The 19,207-nt window shown below is 44.4% G+C and overlaps 1 protein-coding gene and 1 pseudogene across 1 annotated transcript in view; one reads left to right on the forward strand and one right to left on the reverse strand.

Moving 5' to 3' along the window:
* Window positions 1-15,409, reverse strand: part of LOC144368732 (Fc receptor-like protein 5) — a 31,904-nt gene extending 16,495 nt beyond the window's left edge. The window contains exons 1-8 of the mRNA XM_078027849.1: window positions 15,270-15,409; window positions 12,941-12,961; window positions 11,465-11,710; window positions 9,275-9,529; window positions 8,757-9,041; window positions 6,967-7,254; window positions 5,956-6,234; window positions 2,507-2,785 (exon numbers count right to left, since the gene is read on the reverse strand). Of these exons, the coding sequence (XP_077883975.1) occupies window positions 2,507-2,785; window positions 5,956-6,234; window positions 6,967-7,254; window positions 8,757-9,041; window positions 9,275-9,529; window positions 11,465-11,710; window positions 12,941-12,961; window positions 15,270-15,348 (1,732 nt within the window). The 5' untranslated portion in view covers window positions 15,349-15,409. The remainder of the gene's footprint in view (window positions 1-2,506; window positions 2,786-5,955; window positions 6,235-6,966; window positions 7,255-8,756; window positions 9,042-9,274; window positions 9,530-11,464; window positions 11,711-12,940; window positions 12,962-15,269) is intronic.
* Window positions 15,410-15,901: 492 nt separating this feature from the next.
* On the forward strand, window positions 15,902-16,936 carry LOC144368401 (hydroxyacyl-coenzyme A dehydrogenase, mitochondrial pseudogene; annotated as a pseudogene).
* Window positions 16,937-19,207: the final 2,271 nt, after the last annotated feature.

A 19,207-nucleotide genomic window follows, 5' to 3' on the forward strand; every position in this document is an offset into this window, starting at 1 on the left:
CAAATTCTTTTTTGTTGCTCATTATGAAATAACAGTGATCACAAGAAAATAATTGTTATTTTACTTCCTCTCCTGCTTCTGACCAGATGATTTTTCTTCATTACACATATATTTTTTAAATTTTCAGTGTTTGTAATGGTTTTCTTTCTTTTAACGGATTTTTTAGTTGTAGATAAACACAATACCTTTATCTTATTTATTTATTTTGATGTGGTGCTGAGTTTTGCCCAGTGCCTCACACGTGCTAGGCGAGCGCTCTACCACCGAGTTACAGCCCCAACCCTGGTTTTCTATTCATAACCATAGTTTTCACAATTGGTTGGCCACTGTTTCTGCATCGAAATATGTGGTTTTTCAACCTTGTGGTACAATATTCTCACCTGAATATGTGTTAAAAAATATTGTTTCTCAAGTCTTACTTGAGAAATTCTGAATTTAATATTTTTGGAGAGGAGCTTAATGAGAGGATTTTTGCCAAGTTCCCAGGTGATTCTCATGTGCAGCCAGGGTTGGGAAACCCTGATCTACTAGGTTCAGTCTGTATTTTCATATCACGTTTCCCTCCTTTATGTTGATTCACATCTTGAGGGGCTGGATTTTCTCAAGAAGTAATTTTTTTTTTCAAGAATGGTTAAAGGGCACTAAATTCCCTGAGTTTCTGCATTTTTTGACAGTGACTTTTCAGTTTGATATAAAATTCTCCGTTCTCATGCCTCTCCTCGAGGTCCAAGTCTGGACACCACACTTCTCTCTTTGGCATCCACTACTGTGCAAAGTCAAGGACCAACTGGATATTTTTCTTTCTGAGATGACTGCTCATTTTTTCCAAAAACCCTCTCTCTCACTCCACCCCGCTTCCTTTCCCCTCTGCTTCTCTTCTCTCTCTTTCTTTCACACACACGCGCGCGTGTGCACACACACACACTTTAATTCTGAAGTTCAAAAACTTAATTGAAGATAGTCTTATGTACATGCTAATGTTTTCTTCATTTTAGGAAATTTTCAAATTACATCTTTGAGTTTTGTTTTTCTCTTCAGTGTGGTTTTCTAATCTGTTTTTGAAATCTGTTATTTATTTTTAAAAATGTTTTTCCACTAGAAGCATTTAATTATCCAAACATGGGGTATCTATTGTCTGCTTTCCATATTATATTTTTGCCTCTTTTTTCTGTTTTGCATTCTGTATTGTTTTCTTATAATGATTCTTCATTCAATTAACATTTTTTAGGGGTATCTCTTCTATTCTTATTGCCTTACATTGGATTTTATTTCTAGAACATCTTTGTAATTTTCTTTGTTTCTCCCAAGTTCTGCTGAATGGTTTTCTTATCTCTTCTTATTATTTTATCGTCTTATCATCTCTTCTTTGACCTCTTTAATTTATTTTTGAACTTTTTTTGAGTCCATATTTTCTCTAATTGTATTGAGACTATCTAGAAGAATTTGAGAGTTTTTTTCCTGTTTTCTGTAGCAATTCTTCTTCATAAAAGTACTATGTCATCTTCTTTTCTCCTTATAATTTTAAAAATTTTAATTGACATAGTAATCATATCTATATTTGGGGCATAGTGTGCTATTTTGATACATGTATACGGTCAGGATCATTAGTTAATCCATTACCTCAAACATTCATTATTTCTTTGTGTTGGGAACGTCAAAATCTTCTCTGCTAATTATTTTGAAGTAGACAGTTAGTTGTTGTCAATCATAGGTACCCTCCCAATGTGCTATAGAACATTAGAAATATCCCCCCTTTCCAAGTGCACCCTTATTAACCATCTTCTTCCCCGACCACTTCCCAGCCTCTGATAAACACTATTCTATTCTTGCACAAGAATAGAAAAGTTCCAAATGCCCAGTGTCACACACTGTTAGGCTCAGGGAGGTAGGGAAGACCTATGCCATGAGGTCCTGTACTCTTAGAGCTTATATCCCACTGACATTGAGGGAGACAGACAAGGAACAGGAAGTAGAGAGGATTTAGATATTGCTAAGTGTGAGGACATAATAAAACATTATAATGGGTTAGTGGATGCATTAAGGCTGGGGGCTCTGGTTTTGGAATCGTCATATTCTTTCCTTTCACATCCAGTCCTCTGCAGACCTACTGTGAGAGCTGTAACTGCTTGAGACTTCTTTGGAGAAATTATGGTGTGGCCCAATATTTGCCCACATGGCGGTGCTTGCAGCTGAACTACGAGTGTTAGGGAGAAACAGGTGAAGCATCTGTGCATCAAGTGAAGAAAAATTGGCTCAGAAGACGGAGGGCACAAAGTGATGATTTGTGAAAAGAAATGTGTTGGGTAGAAGCTGGGGGGGTCTCTGAGCTGTCATAGGGTCAGGTTGAGCCAGGGATGGATAAGCCCTGAGGCCTGGGTTTGCTGAGAGTCGAGAAGGGTGTTAGGCTGACTGTGATAGGAAGCAGGAAGGTTCCCGCAGACTTGTGAAGGGGCCTGAGAGAGAGGGCTCTGACCGGGGATGGGCTTAGCAGGAACTCAGGGCTTACCCAAGACGGAGAGCCTCACAGCCGCACTGCGCTGGGGACCATATCCGTTATCAGCAGTGCAGTAGTAGTTCCCAGAATGCTTTGTGGTCAGAGAGATGCCCAAGGATGCTCTTCCTGTAGAGGGGGTTGAGCTGCTGCCCAGGGAGACAGACTCATGATAGAACTTGAACAGGATCGGGGGAGAACCTCTCTGGACTTCACAGTGAAGTGTCACCCGGGTTCCTTCCAGGAGCCAGTTCTCAGCAGGGCTGAGGGTGAGGACAGGCCGAGACACAGCGGCTGAGGGAGAGAAAATGAGTCAACCATCACTTCTGCCTCTTCCCTGTAATTGCCATCTGGGGCCAGAGCAAACGGCCAGACTCTAGTCTCTCCTGGCCCTCAGGGTGGTCCAGCAACCTCCCAGGCTTTCCTCCCATCCCTCCCCATCCTCCATCTGGTCTGCTCCCGTCTATTCCTTCTCCGTCAGACCCCTGCCTCTTCCTTCCTGCCCCCCTTGACAGGTGACCTGCCCCCCTTTTGCAGAGATGAAGCCCTTGGGGAAGAAGTCGCCTTATCTTGCTGCCACCAGACCCCCATCCTTACCCCCATCAGCTCTTGGCTCCTCCCCTCTGCTCTGTGACCTTGGAAGAGTTATTCCTTGGGTCAATCCAAATAACAGAGAGAGATTCTCTAGAGATGAAGTGTATGGGAGACCAGCAGAGCACAGCAAGGGGATACACAGGCATGAAAACTAGGAACCTATCCAAGGAGGCTGAGGCAAAGGGGAGTTTTTAGGGGTGAAAGGAGGAGAATTACATAAGATGGTTCTGAAACAGTAACCCTTGACTATACAAATGAATAATAAGGGTGGTGTCTGTCCAAGATAAAATAGTTGTTGGGCAAATGCTCATACAAAAATATTTTTTTTGTGTGCAAGGGTACAGTGATCTTTATGCAAGGCTGTGTTTCTGGAGTCATTTTATGAATAGTTGTTGTTATCAGGCGTGCATGCATGAGTTCCCCCTCCTCATAACTTCCTGGCTTTGTTTGTTTTGCCTAGGGCTTGACGAAAGTGACTCCATTTTGATTCTGATTGCCCAAGGTGGGTTCTCCTGTTTCTTGACCCTGTGCACACCTGTCTCTATCCTGGATATAAATTCTCTGCCTGCATCAGCTTTCTCCAAACCTCATTTGGAGTTGTTTGATCTTGTTGGACCCTCTTCATGTTAGAAAAGCAACAAAACAATATAATAGCAACATTGCTTGCGCTTAGTGTTTTCTGTCTCCTCTTTCCTGTGGACAGGCTTCTAGAAGAGATGACCTACATTTACTGGCTCTCTGCTGTACCTCAAACTCATTTCTTGCTTATTACCACTGGTGTTTATGCCAAATCTACTAAAGTTGAGGTTTCCTATTTATGAATATAACAATAATGATGCTATTCATAATAACAAAAGATACTTGCTATTATGACAGTAGAGTTCTTTTAACTATAGGTCTGGCATATATGTGTCTCTGTCATGTGTAATATGTAGATATTTACATGTGTTAACCATCAAAACCATTCCCTGAGGTAAGCACTGTAGCTGTTCCTATTTTACAGATGAGGAAACTGAGGCTCAACAAGGTTGTCATACAGGTAATAAGTGGTGAGGCAACAGTCAAACCCTGGTACTCCGGTTATAGCCTCTGTTCTACCAAATAGGACTCTGTGGCTAAATGCAGAGCCTGAGGCTGGATTCTTGTCTTCCATCACTTCCAGCTTGGCCTCCTCTGAATTGGCCCACTATCTTTTGCTTAAAGCAGGATCTTGGTTTAGTGTCTGTGTGAACCCTCTCCTAGCATCTCGTCCCTCAGCTGGGACCCTTTTGGTGTCCTTTCTCCTCAGCTGAGACCGGCCTGGGGATACTGCTCAACAGTACCTTCTCTTCTTGGGTTCTTACATCTGCTCCCCGTTGGTCCCCAATCTGGCTGTTCTACCATCCATTCTTCATCCTACAGCTGCGGTGATTTTCCCCAGCACTAAAACTCCTCCTGCATCCCAGGTTACCCTTTTGCATAAAGCCCACAGGCTTTCCTAGTGTGGAGGGCCAGGCGGGCCAGCCGCCCTCCCTTCCTCATCCTCGCTCCCGGTCTTCACTCCATCCTGCGGCCAGTGGGTCTGACCTCCTACTGGCCCCCCGAGTATTGGTTCTTTAGCACATGCCTTTGCCTGGAACCCAGCCTCTCACTTCTCCTCCCGCCCTCCCTTTCTTTTCCTGAAATGTTCTCTTTCATCTTAGGGTCTCAACTCACACAGAAGGGGTTTTCAAGTTGCCTTAGTTCTCCTAAGAAAATGCCTCTCGTCTCCCAAGTCAGATTGGTGGGCCTTGCAGGTTTGCTTCTGCCACCTCCAGGTATTTCTGTCCCTCAGGTTGACGTTTGTCCTAGGACTCATCTGCATCTGCTATTAGACCTCAAGATGGGTGCACTTGGCACAGCCTGATGTATCCTTAGATGTCAGTGCAACGCACCCACAGGCAATATGAGGTGAACACATGGGCCACCACAGAGCACTTCAAACGTCTCTAAACACCTTTGATAATGGTATCCCTGTCTCCAGTTTCCTGGTCTCTGAATGTCAGGGACACAGACTCTTTATCTCTGCCATGTGAGATCTCTCTGCAGGGTTCCCTGGTCCTTTCTTTCATAACTTGCACATCTATTGTGAGAGGGACTGGGTTCTGCCTTCTCTTCCAGAATGGGTCTGTTGTATTAGAGGAGGTCAAATCGAGGCTGATTCCAGACTTCACCAAAAGTGGACTCTCTGCTATCAGTACAGTCCCCAAATCACACTGTCTCCCTAAAAATGGGGCCTGGAATTTTGTCATGTGGATGGCCCAAAACTGACATTCAAGTCTCAATAGAGTCCATTTGAATTATATGAGAACTACCTTCAAGAGCCTTCAGGTCATTAGACCAAAAAACCAAGGTCACGCTGTCTCCTGACCTGTGTCCAGCCCCTCCCTTGACTCTGCCTCCTTATACCACTGCCTAATCAACTCTTAAAAATGCTCCAACAAGAGGGACATTTTGGATAACAGGGATCCCGTCTATATCTTATGCTGCTTGATACACTGATTGAACAAATGTCTGATAGTAAACTAACAAGAGATACCTCTGGGCTCTGGAAACTGATTTTAGAGCAACTGTCTGATTTTCCTCCCGGAAGATCCACGGGACAAGTAGAGAGAAAGGGAGAATTGGGGGTTCTTCCTGGTGAGGGGCCAGGAGAGAGAAAGCTGTGTGACATCCAGAGGTGTGATGTCACCCAGGCTGCACAGGCAGCAGGGGGGATGGCTGGTTTGGAGAGGGGAGTGGAGAGTACATCGGCTTTTCCCAAGGAAAAAGCACAGGACACTGGGAAGTGGGAGCACATTTGTGGAGGGGTCAGAGAGAGGGGTGGGTGAATGGAGGAAACCACGGCTTACTGGCGACCGACAGGCTCACAGCCTCACTGCGCTGGGGACCATATCCGTTATCAGCAGTGCAGTAGTAGTTCCCAGAATGCTTTGTGGTCAGAGAGATGCCCAAGGATGCTCTTCCTGTAGAGGGGGTTGAGCTTCTCCCCAGAGAGACAGACTCATGATAGAACTTGAACAGGATCGGGGGAGAACCTCTCTGGACTTCACAGTGAAGTGTCACCCGGGTTCCCTCACGAACTCGGTTGTTAGGAGGACTGAGGGTGAGGACAGGCCGAGACACAGCGGCTGAGGGAGAGAAAATGAGTCAACCGTCACTTCTGCCTCTTCCCTGTAATTGCCATCTGTGGCCAGAGCAAACGGCCAGACTCTAGTCTCTCCTGGCCCTCAGGGTGGTCCAGCAACCTCCCAGGCTTCTCTCCCCATCCCTCCCCATCCTCCATCTGGTCTGCTCCCATCTATTCCTTCTCCGTCAGACCCCTGCCTCTTCCCTCCTGCCCCCCTTATCAGGTGACCTGCCCCCCTTTTGCAGAGGAGATGATGTCCTTGGGGGCACTTCATTAGGGTAGGGCTCAGGGCTTTGCCCGTGCCCATTCTCTGACCGTCTCTGTTTACATGTGTGTAGGGAGGGTCCCTGAAGATCCGTAAGTCAAGGGCCTGGTCAAGAGATGTGGCCCTAGATCAGTCCTGACTCTAACATCCTAATTGTTCTGCTTTTTCATTCTTAAGAGGCACTGATCGTTGCTTAAACTGCAAAGGGATTGGTGAATATGAAGGGCGCAGACATATTCCTCACCACTGAACGTTTTCTTTAATCTCTATGTCTGAGAGTTTCCAAAACCTCCCACGGCCCACAGCCCCTTCTGTCCTGAGCTCTTTCCTGCTAGACTCTGACTAACTCCCGGAAGGCTTCTCAGAGCATTGGATGCCAATGTCCACTCCCACCCGACTGCCTGTGGTCTGCACAGAGGACCCCTGTGTGCAGTTTGGTAATCCATTCCTTGGATGACACTCAGTAGCACTCGCCTTTCCGTGGCTTGATGGTCACCAGCCTGCTGGTAAAACTTTTGTGACTACTGTTGACGTTACAGTAATAGTCCCCAGCGTCTCTGTCTGTCACCATGGAGATCTTGAATTCCGCTTCTGAGGATGTGTGAATCTTCGTTTCCTTCCCCAGCTTGACTTTATACCAGGAGAACGTGATGGACCCCGGGAGCCTGTCTACTGAGCAGATGAGCGTCAACTTCTGCCCTTCAAACACTGGTCCTAAGGCTGGGTCAGTGCGAATTTTGACCTTGACAGTAATTCCTAATAAATTAAAAAAAATGTATAGACGTGAGCCTCGTGGCAGTGGGGTGCTCGTGGACAGAGGAGAGTCACAGGCTGGAAATGGCAGAATCCGCTGATTCCCTATATGAGGTTAGCCTGGAGTGGAGTTACCTTGTCCTTGGGAACAGGGAGACGGTTGGAGAGGCTGTGGTCCCTGCTTGGCTAGGGAGGTCCTCTACTTCCTAATGTTCTTGTGGAGAGTCCAGCCTAGGAATAGAGTTAGCCCCGTCTTCTATCCTGCTCTCATGCCCACCCACACCTTGATAGAACATGGTCAGTCATCCCAGAGGTGATATCTGCTGCCCAAACAGCTGAGTAAAATGACCAGGGTGTGCAGGGGGCAGGGAGACTTGGCATCAAAGGAGACTGTCCTGGGGATTCAGTGACAGCAACAGCTAATTGGAAAGGAACACTGTTGACGTGTTTAGTAGGCTTGCCCTGGAGCACACCCTTCTTAACCTGTGTAGCATGTGACACAGAAGGTCAAAGGATTGGGACCCCGGACAGTCCCGTCTAGTAGGCTCATCTGTGATGGGCTTTTGGTCGTGATGTTGGCTTAGGGCAGTGCTTTTTGAGTTATCCTCAGGGCTTTAAGAACAAAGGAAGATCATTAAACTGAAGGGGAGAAGAACCCGAGGCTGGGGGAAAACTTTGTCAGGAATTATTGCGTTTTAACTATTGGACCATAAATCCCCTCTCCACCTTTGCTGGACTGTTTGTCCTTAAGCTAGTGACCCTAAAAAATTCTGCTTCCTGGAACTGCAAGATTAATAGGATTTAGTCAGTTTAGAAGAAAGTATCATTGAACTTTTGTTTTTCTTAGGAACAGGGATGAATTTACGGGAAATGCTATCACTTTCCTTCCCGGCTCACTCAGGAATTTGGGCACCACAGGCCACGTGTCCCTTCCTAATGCTTAAATATATTTTCCATGAGACAGACCAAATTTCATAAAGGGAACCATTGGGCCATTGGATGAGAGTCATGCTTGAAAATGTCTACAATTTTAGAAACTTGGGGAAAAATGAAAATGGCACACCACCATTCCCAGGGACATGAAATTGGAACCGTTTATTCCCCAACCTTTTGTCCTTGGATTTCCCTGTCTTTCCGCACTCTGCTCCAGGCACCTAGTGTTCCAAGTCTGTCCATTTGGCTGAGCAGAGTCCAGGCAGCCCAGCCATGGCTCATGACTATAGACCGAGCAGGAAACACAGGGCATCAGGGAAGAGAGTTTTCAGAGAAGAAAAGAGTCGTATCTAAAGGCAGCGAAAGAAAAATGAGCCCTGTCTCTCTTCCTGGACTTTTTTTTTTCTCTAAACTCTTCTAAGATGTCCACAAGAGTTGAGGTCTCTTCTGTCACACAGCTCCCATTCTCACACGTGGAAGAAGCACGTTCCACACGAACCAAACTGATGTGCGATTGCACACAACTCTCCCAGTCCCGTCCCCTGTCCATCCCAGGACCCACTGAGACTCACCCCTCACAGGGATGGAGATCTTCCAACTCTCTTTCAGAACGTGGGAATTCACTCTCTTTGCCTGGCACCAGTAGGACCCTGAGTCCTCTGTCCCCAGGGCGGGAATCCGGAGCTCTGGGGAGCTGCTCCAGCCTGACCCCAGAACCTGACCGTCTCTGAAGAAGCAGAACTGGAGCTGGACATGTGACCTCTCTGGAGGGAGCTGAGTCTGACAGGTCAGGGTCACTGGACTTCCCTCCGTGGGCTCAGAGGAGCTGCTGCTCAGCTCGGGACGTGGAAACAGCACTAGAAAGAAAGATCACAGCAGTCCCCAGAAGAGTGAGGCTTGGAAAGGCACCGGAGGGAAAAGTGCCTCTGTGGCACCAGCATTTCTGAGTTCTGCCGTCCATCAGCACAAACAGCACAGTCGCACTTTCTCTCACGGGCACCCCAGCCCACCCTCTTCTTCCTAGTCTACCTCTGCAACCTCAGGTGCCCTCCTTCTCACCAGCCCACTCACAAAACAATGAAAGCCTTACTTCGGACTTGGATGCTGACTCTATTGGAAGAAGCTGTACAGCACGTGTGCATATAGCCACCACAGTGATAGTGACCATTGTGCGCCAGATCGGCATCATCAATGTGCAGATCAGAACTATTATTAGGTAATATCAGGCGTTCACCGTTCTTAAAAAATGCTACAGTATTCAGTTCCATTTTTGCTTGTGTCCGACACCTTAGAAGCACGGAGTCTCCTTCGAACACATAAGGTGGACCCTGTAGGATCAGTGGAGCTGGAGGAAAAATAAGAGCAGTTATTTGGTTCATCCCACTGTTTCCTCTTTCTTTTCATTATTATTCCAAGGATTCTTAAAATACTTATCACTTCCCCCCTGGATTTTAAAACGAACATATGCAATTGAGAAAAGCTGGAAAGTAGAAATGTAAGTAAAAAGTATCTACCATCTCGCTGCCCAGAGATGCTTCCAATTGTTTTTCTTCCGTATTCAAATATGTGAGCGTCTCTGTGTATTTTTTTTCTCCTTTATCGAATTGAAATAATATTTATATATTTGATAAATTGCCTTTTATTTACTATGTCAGAATATTTTCCCTCATTACTGAGCTTGATTTTCAATGGGTGACAGTTTTCTTTTAGGGGCAGCATTGTAATTCATTTAATGAATCTTCGTCTCTTGGTCACTTAGGGTCTTTCATTTTGGGGGATGTTTATTTATGATCCCTTTAATAGGTAAATGTTTAAGAGGGAAATTGTTATGTTACTACACTGTTTCCTTTTTCACTAAATTAAAGGACATTGTAACTGGGATGATATGACTTCAACTTTATAACAGGTGGTCTTAGGACAAACAGGAAATTCTTCATCTATAGCTATAAATGTGACAAATCATTATGCCACTTGTTATTTCAAGTAAGTAATATGGCTTAAAACTACACACCTTAATGTATAGGAACTGTTCAAGTGAATTTCAACCCAAATTTCCTTTCACCTGAGCAGCTTATAAAACATACTAATTCTTGGACTGCACTCCCATAAGTTGTTTCTTTTGAAATACTGAGGAATAAACCCAGATCCCTGTACATTCTAGATAAGCACTCTACCACTGAGCAACATCCTCAGCACTTTTAAATTTTATTTTGGGACAGGATCTTGCTAAGTTTCCCAGACTGGCCTTGAATTTATGACCTTCCTGCCTCATTCTTCCAAGTAGCTGTGATTGCAGGCATGGGCCCCTGTGCCCTGCAAGTCTACACATATTGATTCAGTAAATATAAGGTAGGGCCTGAGTATGATTAAAGACCTTCCCAGACCCCAGCATGGTGGTGCATGCCTGTAATCCCAGTGGCTCTGGAGGCTGAGGCAGGAGGACTGAGGGTTCAAAGCCAGTCCTGGCAATGGTGAGGTGCTAAGCCACTCAGTGAGGCCCTGTCTCTAAATAAAATACAAAATAGAGCTGAGGATGTGGCTCAGTGGTCTAATGCCCCTGAATTCAATTCTCAGTACCCACTCCCTACGAAAACAAAGCAAAACAACACCAAAAAAAACCCCAAGCCCAAAACCTTCCCAGGCTTTCTGACTGAGGTCAAATTTTGAAAACCACAGGGTTAGCTGGGCATGGTGGTGTATGTCTGTAATCTCGGTGAATCAAGAGACCAAGGCAGGGGGAATGCAAGTTCAAGCCAGCCAGAGCAATTCAGCAAGACACTGTCTCCAAATTAAAAAAAAAAAAAAGGGATGGGGACGTGGCTCAATAGTAGAGGGCCCTGGATTCCATTCCCTCATACCCCAAACAAACAACCCCCCCACAAAACCATGAAACTACAACACCCCCTTTCCACACCCTGCCTGGGTGTGAAGACCTTAATTCACTCTGAAGAAATGGTAGTGTCAGGGTCATCCATAACCTTTAGCTGTTATGTGGCAATGATATCCTTCTGGATACACTACTCGGAGTCTCGGCCCATTGGGCTACATGAATTTTATCTGGATAGTATCAATTTTCTTAATTTTTAGGTTCAAACTTAAGAAGCTAATTCTGTTCCCTGTGTGGTTACACACAGAGCCTGTGAACACGCTCCTTGTTTTACTATAATGTGGATCAAAAATGTCCATTCAAGAGCCGACCCAAGTGAATGGTGTCAGCAGCCTGAGAGAAAATGGTCTGAAATAACTTCTAAGGTTTTTATTTCTTTCACTTCTGTCTCACCTGTAGAGAATTCCAAGTGCACAGGGTCGCTCACAGGCAAGTCATCAGCCTGGCATCTGTAGTCTCCAGAGTCACGAACCCTTAGGGTGCTTTTCGGGGTTCTTCTTAATTCTTTTTCCTTAAAGTACCATTTTGTTGTCCATGGGGAGTGGGAACTAGATCCTTTGCAGGTCAGATCCATGCTCTCTCCTTGGAAGAAAACGGTCCATGGAAATTGAAGGGAAATTATGGATTTGGATGGAGTTACTGAGGAGGAAGAGAGAGTAGCAAAGAACAGTATGAATTCAAGAGGATTCACTGCAATGTCTGTGGGTAGTTACCTGTGGTGGAAGTGGGTCATGGGAAAATGACCCTCACCCCTGTCATCACATTCCTGAATGTGTGTGTGCGTGTGCAAACACACACACACACACACACATACACACACACACACACACACACACCACCCCACAGGTTTAGAGACATTAATTCACTTTGAAGAAATTGTAGTGTTTGTGTCTGTAGCCTTTAGCTGTTATGTGACAATTACATCCTCTGGATATGCTACTTGGAGTCACTGCCCGATGGGCTGAATGAGTTTTATGTAGATAATTTCATTTGTCTTAATCTTAAATTCAAAACTCAGCTAATTCCCGTTCCCTATCTGATTACAGGCAGAGCTTACACAGGCATTGTTAAAATCACAATTTTGCACTTTTCCTAAAAGAATAGATAATTCTATCGAGGGTTTTTTGCTACCGAGAAAAGCTTAAGAGATCAAGTTGCCTAACAGCTTCGTTTTATAAATGATAACTCAAATGTCCAGAAAACCCCCAGCATAGCTAATTATGGAAGGACAAGAAATGGATAAATTATCTATTGGGATCCAGAGGTGACCTAGGGTGCAGTTGAAGCAGCTGATTTGGGAGGAGGAGAGGAAACGTGGGGAGTTCTTGCTATTCATGGATTCTCAGATAGCCAAGACACCCCCTGGCCCCAAGAGGGATGAGTCACAACTAGAGTAAACGTTGATACAGGCGGTCTGCCTTCAGCCCTGGCCTGGTCCCCACACATTTCCTGGAGGACGGACTTCCAGAGCTGTGGAGGTTAGGGTGTTCCTGCTGGCATCTCACAGTGGGATGTTTTCAGAGGATCTCTCCTGGCTGGCTGACTAGAGAAGAGCCTATCCCCAGCCCTGCACGGTGACCACGGAGTGGAAGGAGTGCCTCGTGGATAAGTGGGGTCCAGCTCTAGTAGGAATAAATTCAGGGCCCAGCCGAGGTCAGTGACTGGATCTAACACTTCACCCAGGGAGGGGCAGAGGGTGACCATGAAGATATGCTAACCCTTGCGCAATGCCAAGAGACCGGGTGTCATTTTCACATCTTTGCCGGCCTTGGCAAAGAAATGGAAAATAGGAGGGGTTTTTAGGCAAATGTTTTATGTTAGAGAGACACGCTTATCCAGACACACTGAGGAGCAAAAGAGAGAACTCACCAAGTTGTTCACTGACAGGAGCTGCAATAAATGAATAAACACATAAGTAAGTAAATAAATAAATAAACAATAAAAATAAAGAGCCAGAGATGAGCACAGAGCATGGATTCTTCAGTTTTTCAAGGATAATACCTTTCCCCAATCCATTTATTATTTCTTCCATTAAAAGAAAATTATGTCTAAAATATTGTTATCTTTCAAACGTCTTCACATACAACATAGTGCTTAGACGTCTAACATAAATTTAAAAACGGTATCTGAGACTATCACGCTAGTGACGTAAGCCAATCCCCCAAACCATAGGCCAGGTGTTCCCTGTGATATGAGGGTGCACATGAAGGGAGGAGGGTAGGGAAGAATAGAAATACTTTGGACTAGACAAGGGGGAATGAAGGGAAGGGAGGGGGTCGGAATAGGAAAGACAGGACAATGAATCAACCGGGTGTCACTTTCCTATGTGCGTATATGATTTCACAACCGATGTAATTCTAAGTCACGCACAACCAGAAGAATGAGAAGTTATACTCCATATATGCATAATATGTCAAAATAACATTCTACTCTCATGCATAACTAATAAGAGCAAATAAAAATGGTATCTTCTAGCAAAACGTTGAGCAGTGGGAGAAACAGCATCGTGATGCCGGGTGATATAACCCAGGGTCTAAGTACAACAACAGAATTACACAGGAGGTATTGGAGGATGGAAGGCTACCCAGCCCGGTGCGGAGTGTGTGTGTGTGTGTGTGTGTGTGTGTGTGTGTGTGTGTGTGTTGAAGAGGGTGAGTGGATCATGGAAGCGCCTGGAGGAGGAGAAAACTATGAATGAGAATCAGCCAGGGGAGGGTTAGTGTTTGTGTGTGGCAACAGATGGTGGGAAGAGTAATCAAAACAGGAAGGGCGCAGGAGTGAAGAGCGACACTGGTACAGGAGTTGTGGGGTAGTTGGGGAGGGACGGGGTGGTGGTGTCTGGAAGGCACCACGGGGAAAATGAGATGAAAAAGGGATGCAGGGCCTGAGAAGGCAGGTCCATTTTTATGATAGAAGCCACGGGGAGCCATGGAAAGTTTTCAAGGAGGATTGTGACAAGGTTAGAATTGGACACTTAGATGGAGCACTCTGACAGAGAGTACCCTTTGATGGGACAAGATGTGCAGCACCTTAGAAGGCAGGGCGAGAGTGCTGATGTTCAATGTTGCCAGATTGCTTATCCAGTAAGGGACCTTTCTCTTGATTATTCAAGATTTTACAGGCCAGAAAGCTTAGCAGCTAATAGGTGACAGTATGGCGTTTTGAACCCAAAGTGCATGCCCCTCGCCATTCTCCTGTCCTTTCCCTCCACGTGGTGCCACACCAGGAAGTGCTTCTGTCTCTGGAACATTCCAGCATCCCACGTACCTTCTAGCTGTAGGGTCCTCTTTTCCTCCATCATATCCACTCTGTCCCTCCTGCCTCCGCCTCCTCGTCCTGCTGTCCCTCTGAGTCTCATGAAGTCTTTATCAGCATTTGTTGGGTAGTTTATTATCGCCTGCACCATCAGTTGGAAACTCTGCCTCCACAATGATTTCACTGGGATCCTGTTCCAGAGCTATTTCTTGCACACTGGTTACGCTGGGAGCCCGTCTAAAGCTGAGCTTCCTGAGCTAAGAAATGGTACCTCCCATGTCCTCTCATCATTCCCCAGTACCTGGGATAGTGCTATCCATAGACAATAACTGAAATTTTGTTTTTCCAAACAAATCTATAAACATTTAATTCTGACCTTTAAACCTTGGCAAAAAAAAAAACCAAAAACTAGCCACTTCGTAGCTATGACTTCACAGAGACTTATGCACACGCACAATGAGAATGTCATGTGTCTGAAGTTTTGTCTACCCCTGTCCCTATTGTGTTCTTAATCTGTCAATCACTGCTGTGACTTGCCCTCTCATGCCCAGCACCAGGATCTGACCTTGTCATACAAGGAACAAATGCATCTCCTTTGCAGAAAGAGGGTAGACTGTTCCCAGAATCAAACACTAAGAACAAGCAGACACAACATATCTTTCTAAGGCTTCATGAAGTGTCTGTTAAAGAGAAATGTAAGTGAAACCTTCATAGAGCGCTATGGGCTTCTTCTCTGTAAGATTGAAGGAATTGTTTTCCACCCGTGACCACTTTCTTTGAATTCACTAGAGGAAACCCTGAGCTGTACAGTAAAACATTAAAATACAGTATCTTTATGTGGGAAAGACTGAGCAGGTGCTGGGCTCCAAGAAGGGGCCAGGGCCAGGTGGAGAGAGGAGCTCCCCAGACCCCAACCCAGGCTCATGTTGAGTCATCTACTCACCCAGGACCAGTAGAGTCACCCACAGCAGCATGAAGACCGGAACCACCAAGACCTGAGACCCAAAGACAAGTCTTCTCATAAAAGCAGGTTTGGTCTTGATCTTACAGTCAGCACACTGTTCACATCGGCCTCAAGTAGCACATCTGAGAACATGCTTTTTTGAAAAGAGCAAAATGCATTAGTAAATTAGAAACAAGGAAGTGGGAGTACCCATGGTTAACTACCAATCAGGATTTCCTGTCCTCTGATCAAATGGGGAAAATAAAGATTAGGGTTCTTAAAAAAAAATACATGCCATTGACCTCATATTTCTCTTGTTGGGAAATTACCTTAAGGAAAGTATGTGAAGATAGTTCTATAAAAAATATTTATTGTAACATTATTCATTATTACCTGCACACTGGAAGCATGAGGCTGTTTAAGAATATTCCAATCCATCTATACAATGACAAACTATTAAGAATGAGGCAAACCTAGCTGGTGTGGTGGCTCAACTCTATAATCCCAGCAGCTTGGGAGGCTGAGGCAGGAGGATCTCAAGTTCAAAGCCAGCCTCAGCAAAAGTGAGAAGCTAAGCAACTCAGTGAGATCCTGTCTCTAAGTAAAATACAAAATAGAGCCGTCCCTGCCTCATGGCTTTCGTAACCAGGCAGTTTGTGCGCTCCTTGTCTTCTTTGTCCTTTGGCCTCGGAGGCGAAGAAAATTATCGTCAAGCATGTGACGGTCATCGGCAGCGGGCTGATGGGCGCCTGGCGTAGCCCAGGTTGCTGCAGCAAGTGGCCACACAGTAGTGTTGGTGGACCAAACAGAGGACACCTGGCAAAATCCAAAAAAAGTATTGAGGAAAACCTTAGGAAAATGTCAAAGAAGAAGTTTGCAGAAAATCCTAAGGCTGGTGATGAGTTTGTGGAAAAGACCCTGAGCAGCATATCAACCTGCACAGATGCAGCATCTGTCGTCCACAGCACAGACCTGGAGGTGGAGGCCATCGTGGAGAACCTGAAGGTGAAGAACGAGCTCTTCCAAAGGCTGGACAAGTTTTCTGCTGAGCATACAATTTTTGCCAGCAACACTTCCTCTTTGCAGATCACAAGCATAGCCAATGCCACCACCAGACAAGACCCATTTGCCGGCCTTCATTTCTTCAACCCAGTGCCCCTGATGAAACTCGTAGAGGTCATTAAAACACCAATGACAAGCCAGAAGACATTTGAATCTCTGGTGGACTTTAGCAAAGCCTTGGGAAAACATGCTGTTTCTTGCAAGGACACTCCTGGGTTTATTGTGAACCGTCTCCTGGTGCCACACCTTATAGAAGCGATCAGGATGCATAAACGAGGAGATGCATCCAAGGAAGACATTGACACTGCAGTGAAGTCGGGAGCTGGATACCCTATGGGTCCATTTGAGCTTCTTGATTATGTTGGACTGGATACTACAAAGTTCATTCTGGATGGGTGGCATGAAATGGATGCCAAGAACCCACTGTTTCAGCCCAGCACATCACTAAATAAGCTGGTAGCAGAGAAGAAGCTGGGCAAGAAGACTGGAGAAGGATATTACAAATACAAACGATGCACAGCTTCTCTGGCTTCAGGAAGAAGTTTCGTGAGTGTGCTCTAACCAGCCCCGAGAGCCATGGGGATGCGCTTTGGTCAGGCAATCCCTCTCTGTGCAGTCTGTTCAATGTGCATTTCAATTATAATCTATCTGAGGCAATTATTTCACTAGTCACAGTAATGATAGATTCTTCCATTGATAATTAACTTCTTTTTTTAGTCTGTTCTTTTTTATGTATTTTCTAAAAAAACTTCACACCCTCAGTGCCTTGGAGCAAATGTTTCTTTCGAACCTTGTCTTTTATGTAATGCATTGTTTGAGTCACTGAGAAAGGAGAGGCCCTTCCTCCCAGAGTGAGCTGCTGGCTTCATGTTGCTGTGCACTCCTATGAGGAGCCAGCAACGCACACTGGGCATCTGTGAGGGACAGCAATCCATGCCTGCATCTTGCCTTTCTGAGAATATTTTGCTGCCTGCAGCTTTGAGCCTTATCCTGCATCTGGGTGTGACCTAAGATGTTATGTCTTTATTTGGCTCATCATCAAGACACTGTTGCTGGATGGGTGGGAATATCTGTGTATGTTTGGTTTCCAGGAAGACGTCTTTTCATGATCATTCATATCTACAAATCCTAATCATCAAATCCTAATCATTACTCTCTCTTTTTTTTTAATAAGAAATCAGAGCTGCAAACTCCTGTAAATTGTCTTCTAAGAAAATGCAATCTATTAATCTGTGAAAATTTGGAAATAAACATGTAACTTAAAATTTAAAAAAAAATACAAAATAGGGCAGGGATGTGGCTCAGTGGTTAAGTGTCCTGAGTTCAGTCCCTGGTTAACACCTCTCCCCCAAATGAGGCAAACCTCCACGTGCTAAGATTAGACCACTCTGATTAATGGGAGAGGACAAAACATGAGGTGCTGATTGGCATTTGCAGTATTATTTCTTTGTTATAGATGGAAAAAATTGAACACGTGTATAAATGTATTTTTGTAAGTATAAATATACCTTTTCATGGAAAACACTAATAAATGGTTATATTTGATGTATTATTGGTGGGAAAGAGCCATTTCATTGTGTGTATCTATCCTGTTTTATATGCATCATGTGTATGAATTGCTTCTATAATTTTTTAAAAGTCAGGTTTCTGTGCTGGTGCACAGGTCAACCAAGGCCCCTAAGACATTAGCTGCCATAAGGAATGTCAGTTTCTCTCTTTGAAATATTTTTTCCCCACCTTTTCTCTCTGGACTCACACCTTGGTCCTCCTAAAGGGACATTTAACTTTGTATCTAATAATGCACATTGCCTTTGGCATATGATGTCACATTTAGAACTACCGTGCCCTGAGGAAAACATATGGGGTAAACAGAGACGAATCCATCTCAGTTCAGTAGGGGACCCTCAAGGGGAACAGAGTCTCTGCCTGCATTTGGAGCTAAAACAAATAGAACAGCTGTGAATATTCTTCTATAGATCTCAGTACATGTGCGTGGATTTCTATGGGGTAAATACCTGGAAGTGGAATTACCGGCTCATCAGGCATGCCTAGACACTATCCAGGTTAGAAAATGTGGCCATGCTATTTTCCAAAGCGATTGTGCCAATTCACACTCCACCAAGCAACACGAGCGTTCTCAATGCTCTAGTCCTCGCTAATGCAAGTATTGCCATCGTGTGAATTTTAGCAATTTTGTTGGATTCGTCTTAATAAGATTTTAATTTTCATGTCCCTGGTGATTTAGATATCTGTTCTCTATGTGAAATGTTTGCTCAAATATCTACCTATTTTTGGTCTTTATGTTTTATAGTTCTTTTAAACTCTAGATATGGATCCTTTGTTGGATATTGCAAATGTCTTTCTTCGGTCTGGGCTTTTATTCTTGCTCGTTGATAGATCCTTCTGATTAATGATCATTCTAAACTTTGATGGAGTCTAATTCATCAATCTTTTCCTTTATGGTTAGATATTTGTATAATCCCTTCTGATTTTGTCTACTCTAAGACCCTGAAGATATTTTTGTAGATTATCATCTAGAAATATATATATATATATATATATATATATAACTTTTTAGTATTTAATAATTTTTCCTCTGAATTACTACACTGGCTAGAATATTCAACATAATCCTGAATGAAGTGGTGATAACAGGTGTCCTTCCAGTCACACAGGGAAAGTTCTCAATATTTCACCATTAAATTGTATATTTTTTTAGGTGATTTTGGTAGAAAGTCTTTATTAGATTAAGTAAGTTTACTTCCATTTTTAGTTTGTTAAGAATTTTTCTTTTTTCCTACATGATGGACATTGAGTCACAGTAAATACCTATTTTGCATTTATTGAAATGATCGTGTTTTTCTTTTTTTTTATGG

Source organism: Ictidomys tridecemlineatus, chromosome 11 (genome assembly GCF_052094955.1).
Source record: "Ictidomys tridecemlineatus isolate mIctTri1 chromosome 11, mIctTri1.hap1, whole genome shotgun sequence".
In the NCBI taxonomy this organism is placed as follows: domain Eukaryota; kingdom Metazoa; phylum Chordata; class Mammalia; order Rodentia; family Sciuridae; genus Ictidomys; species Ictidomys tridecemlineatus.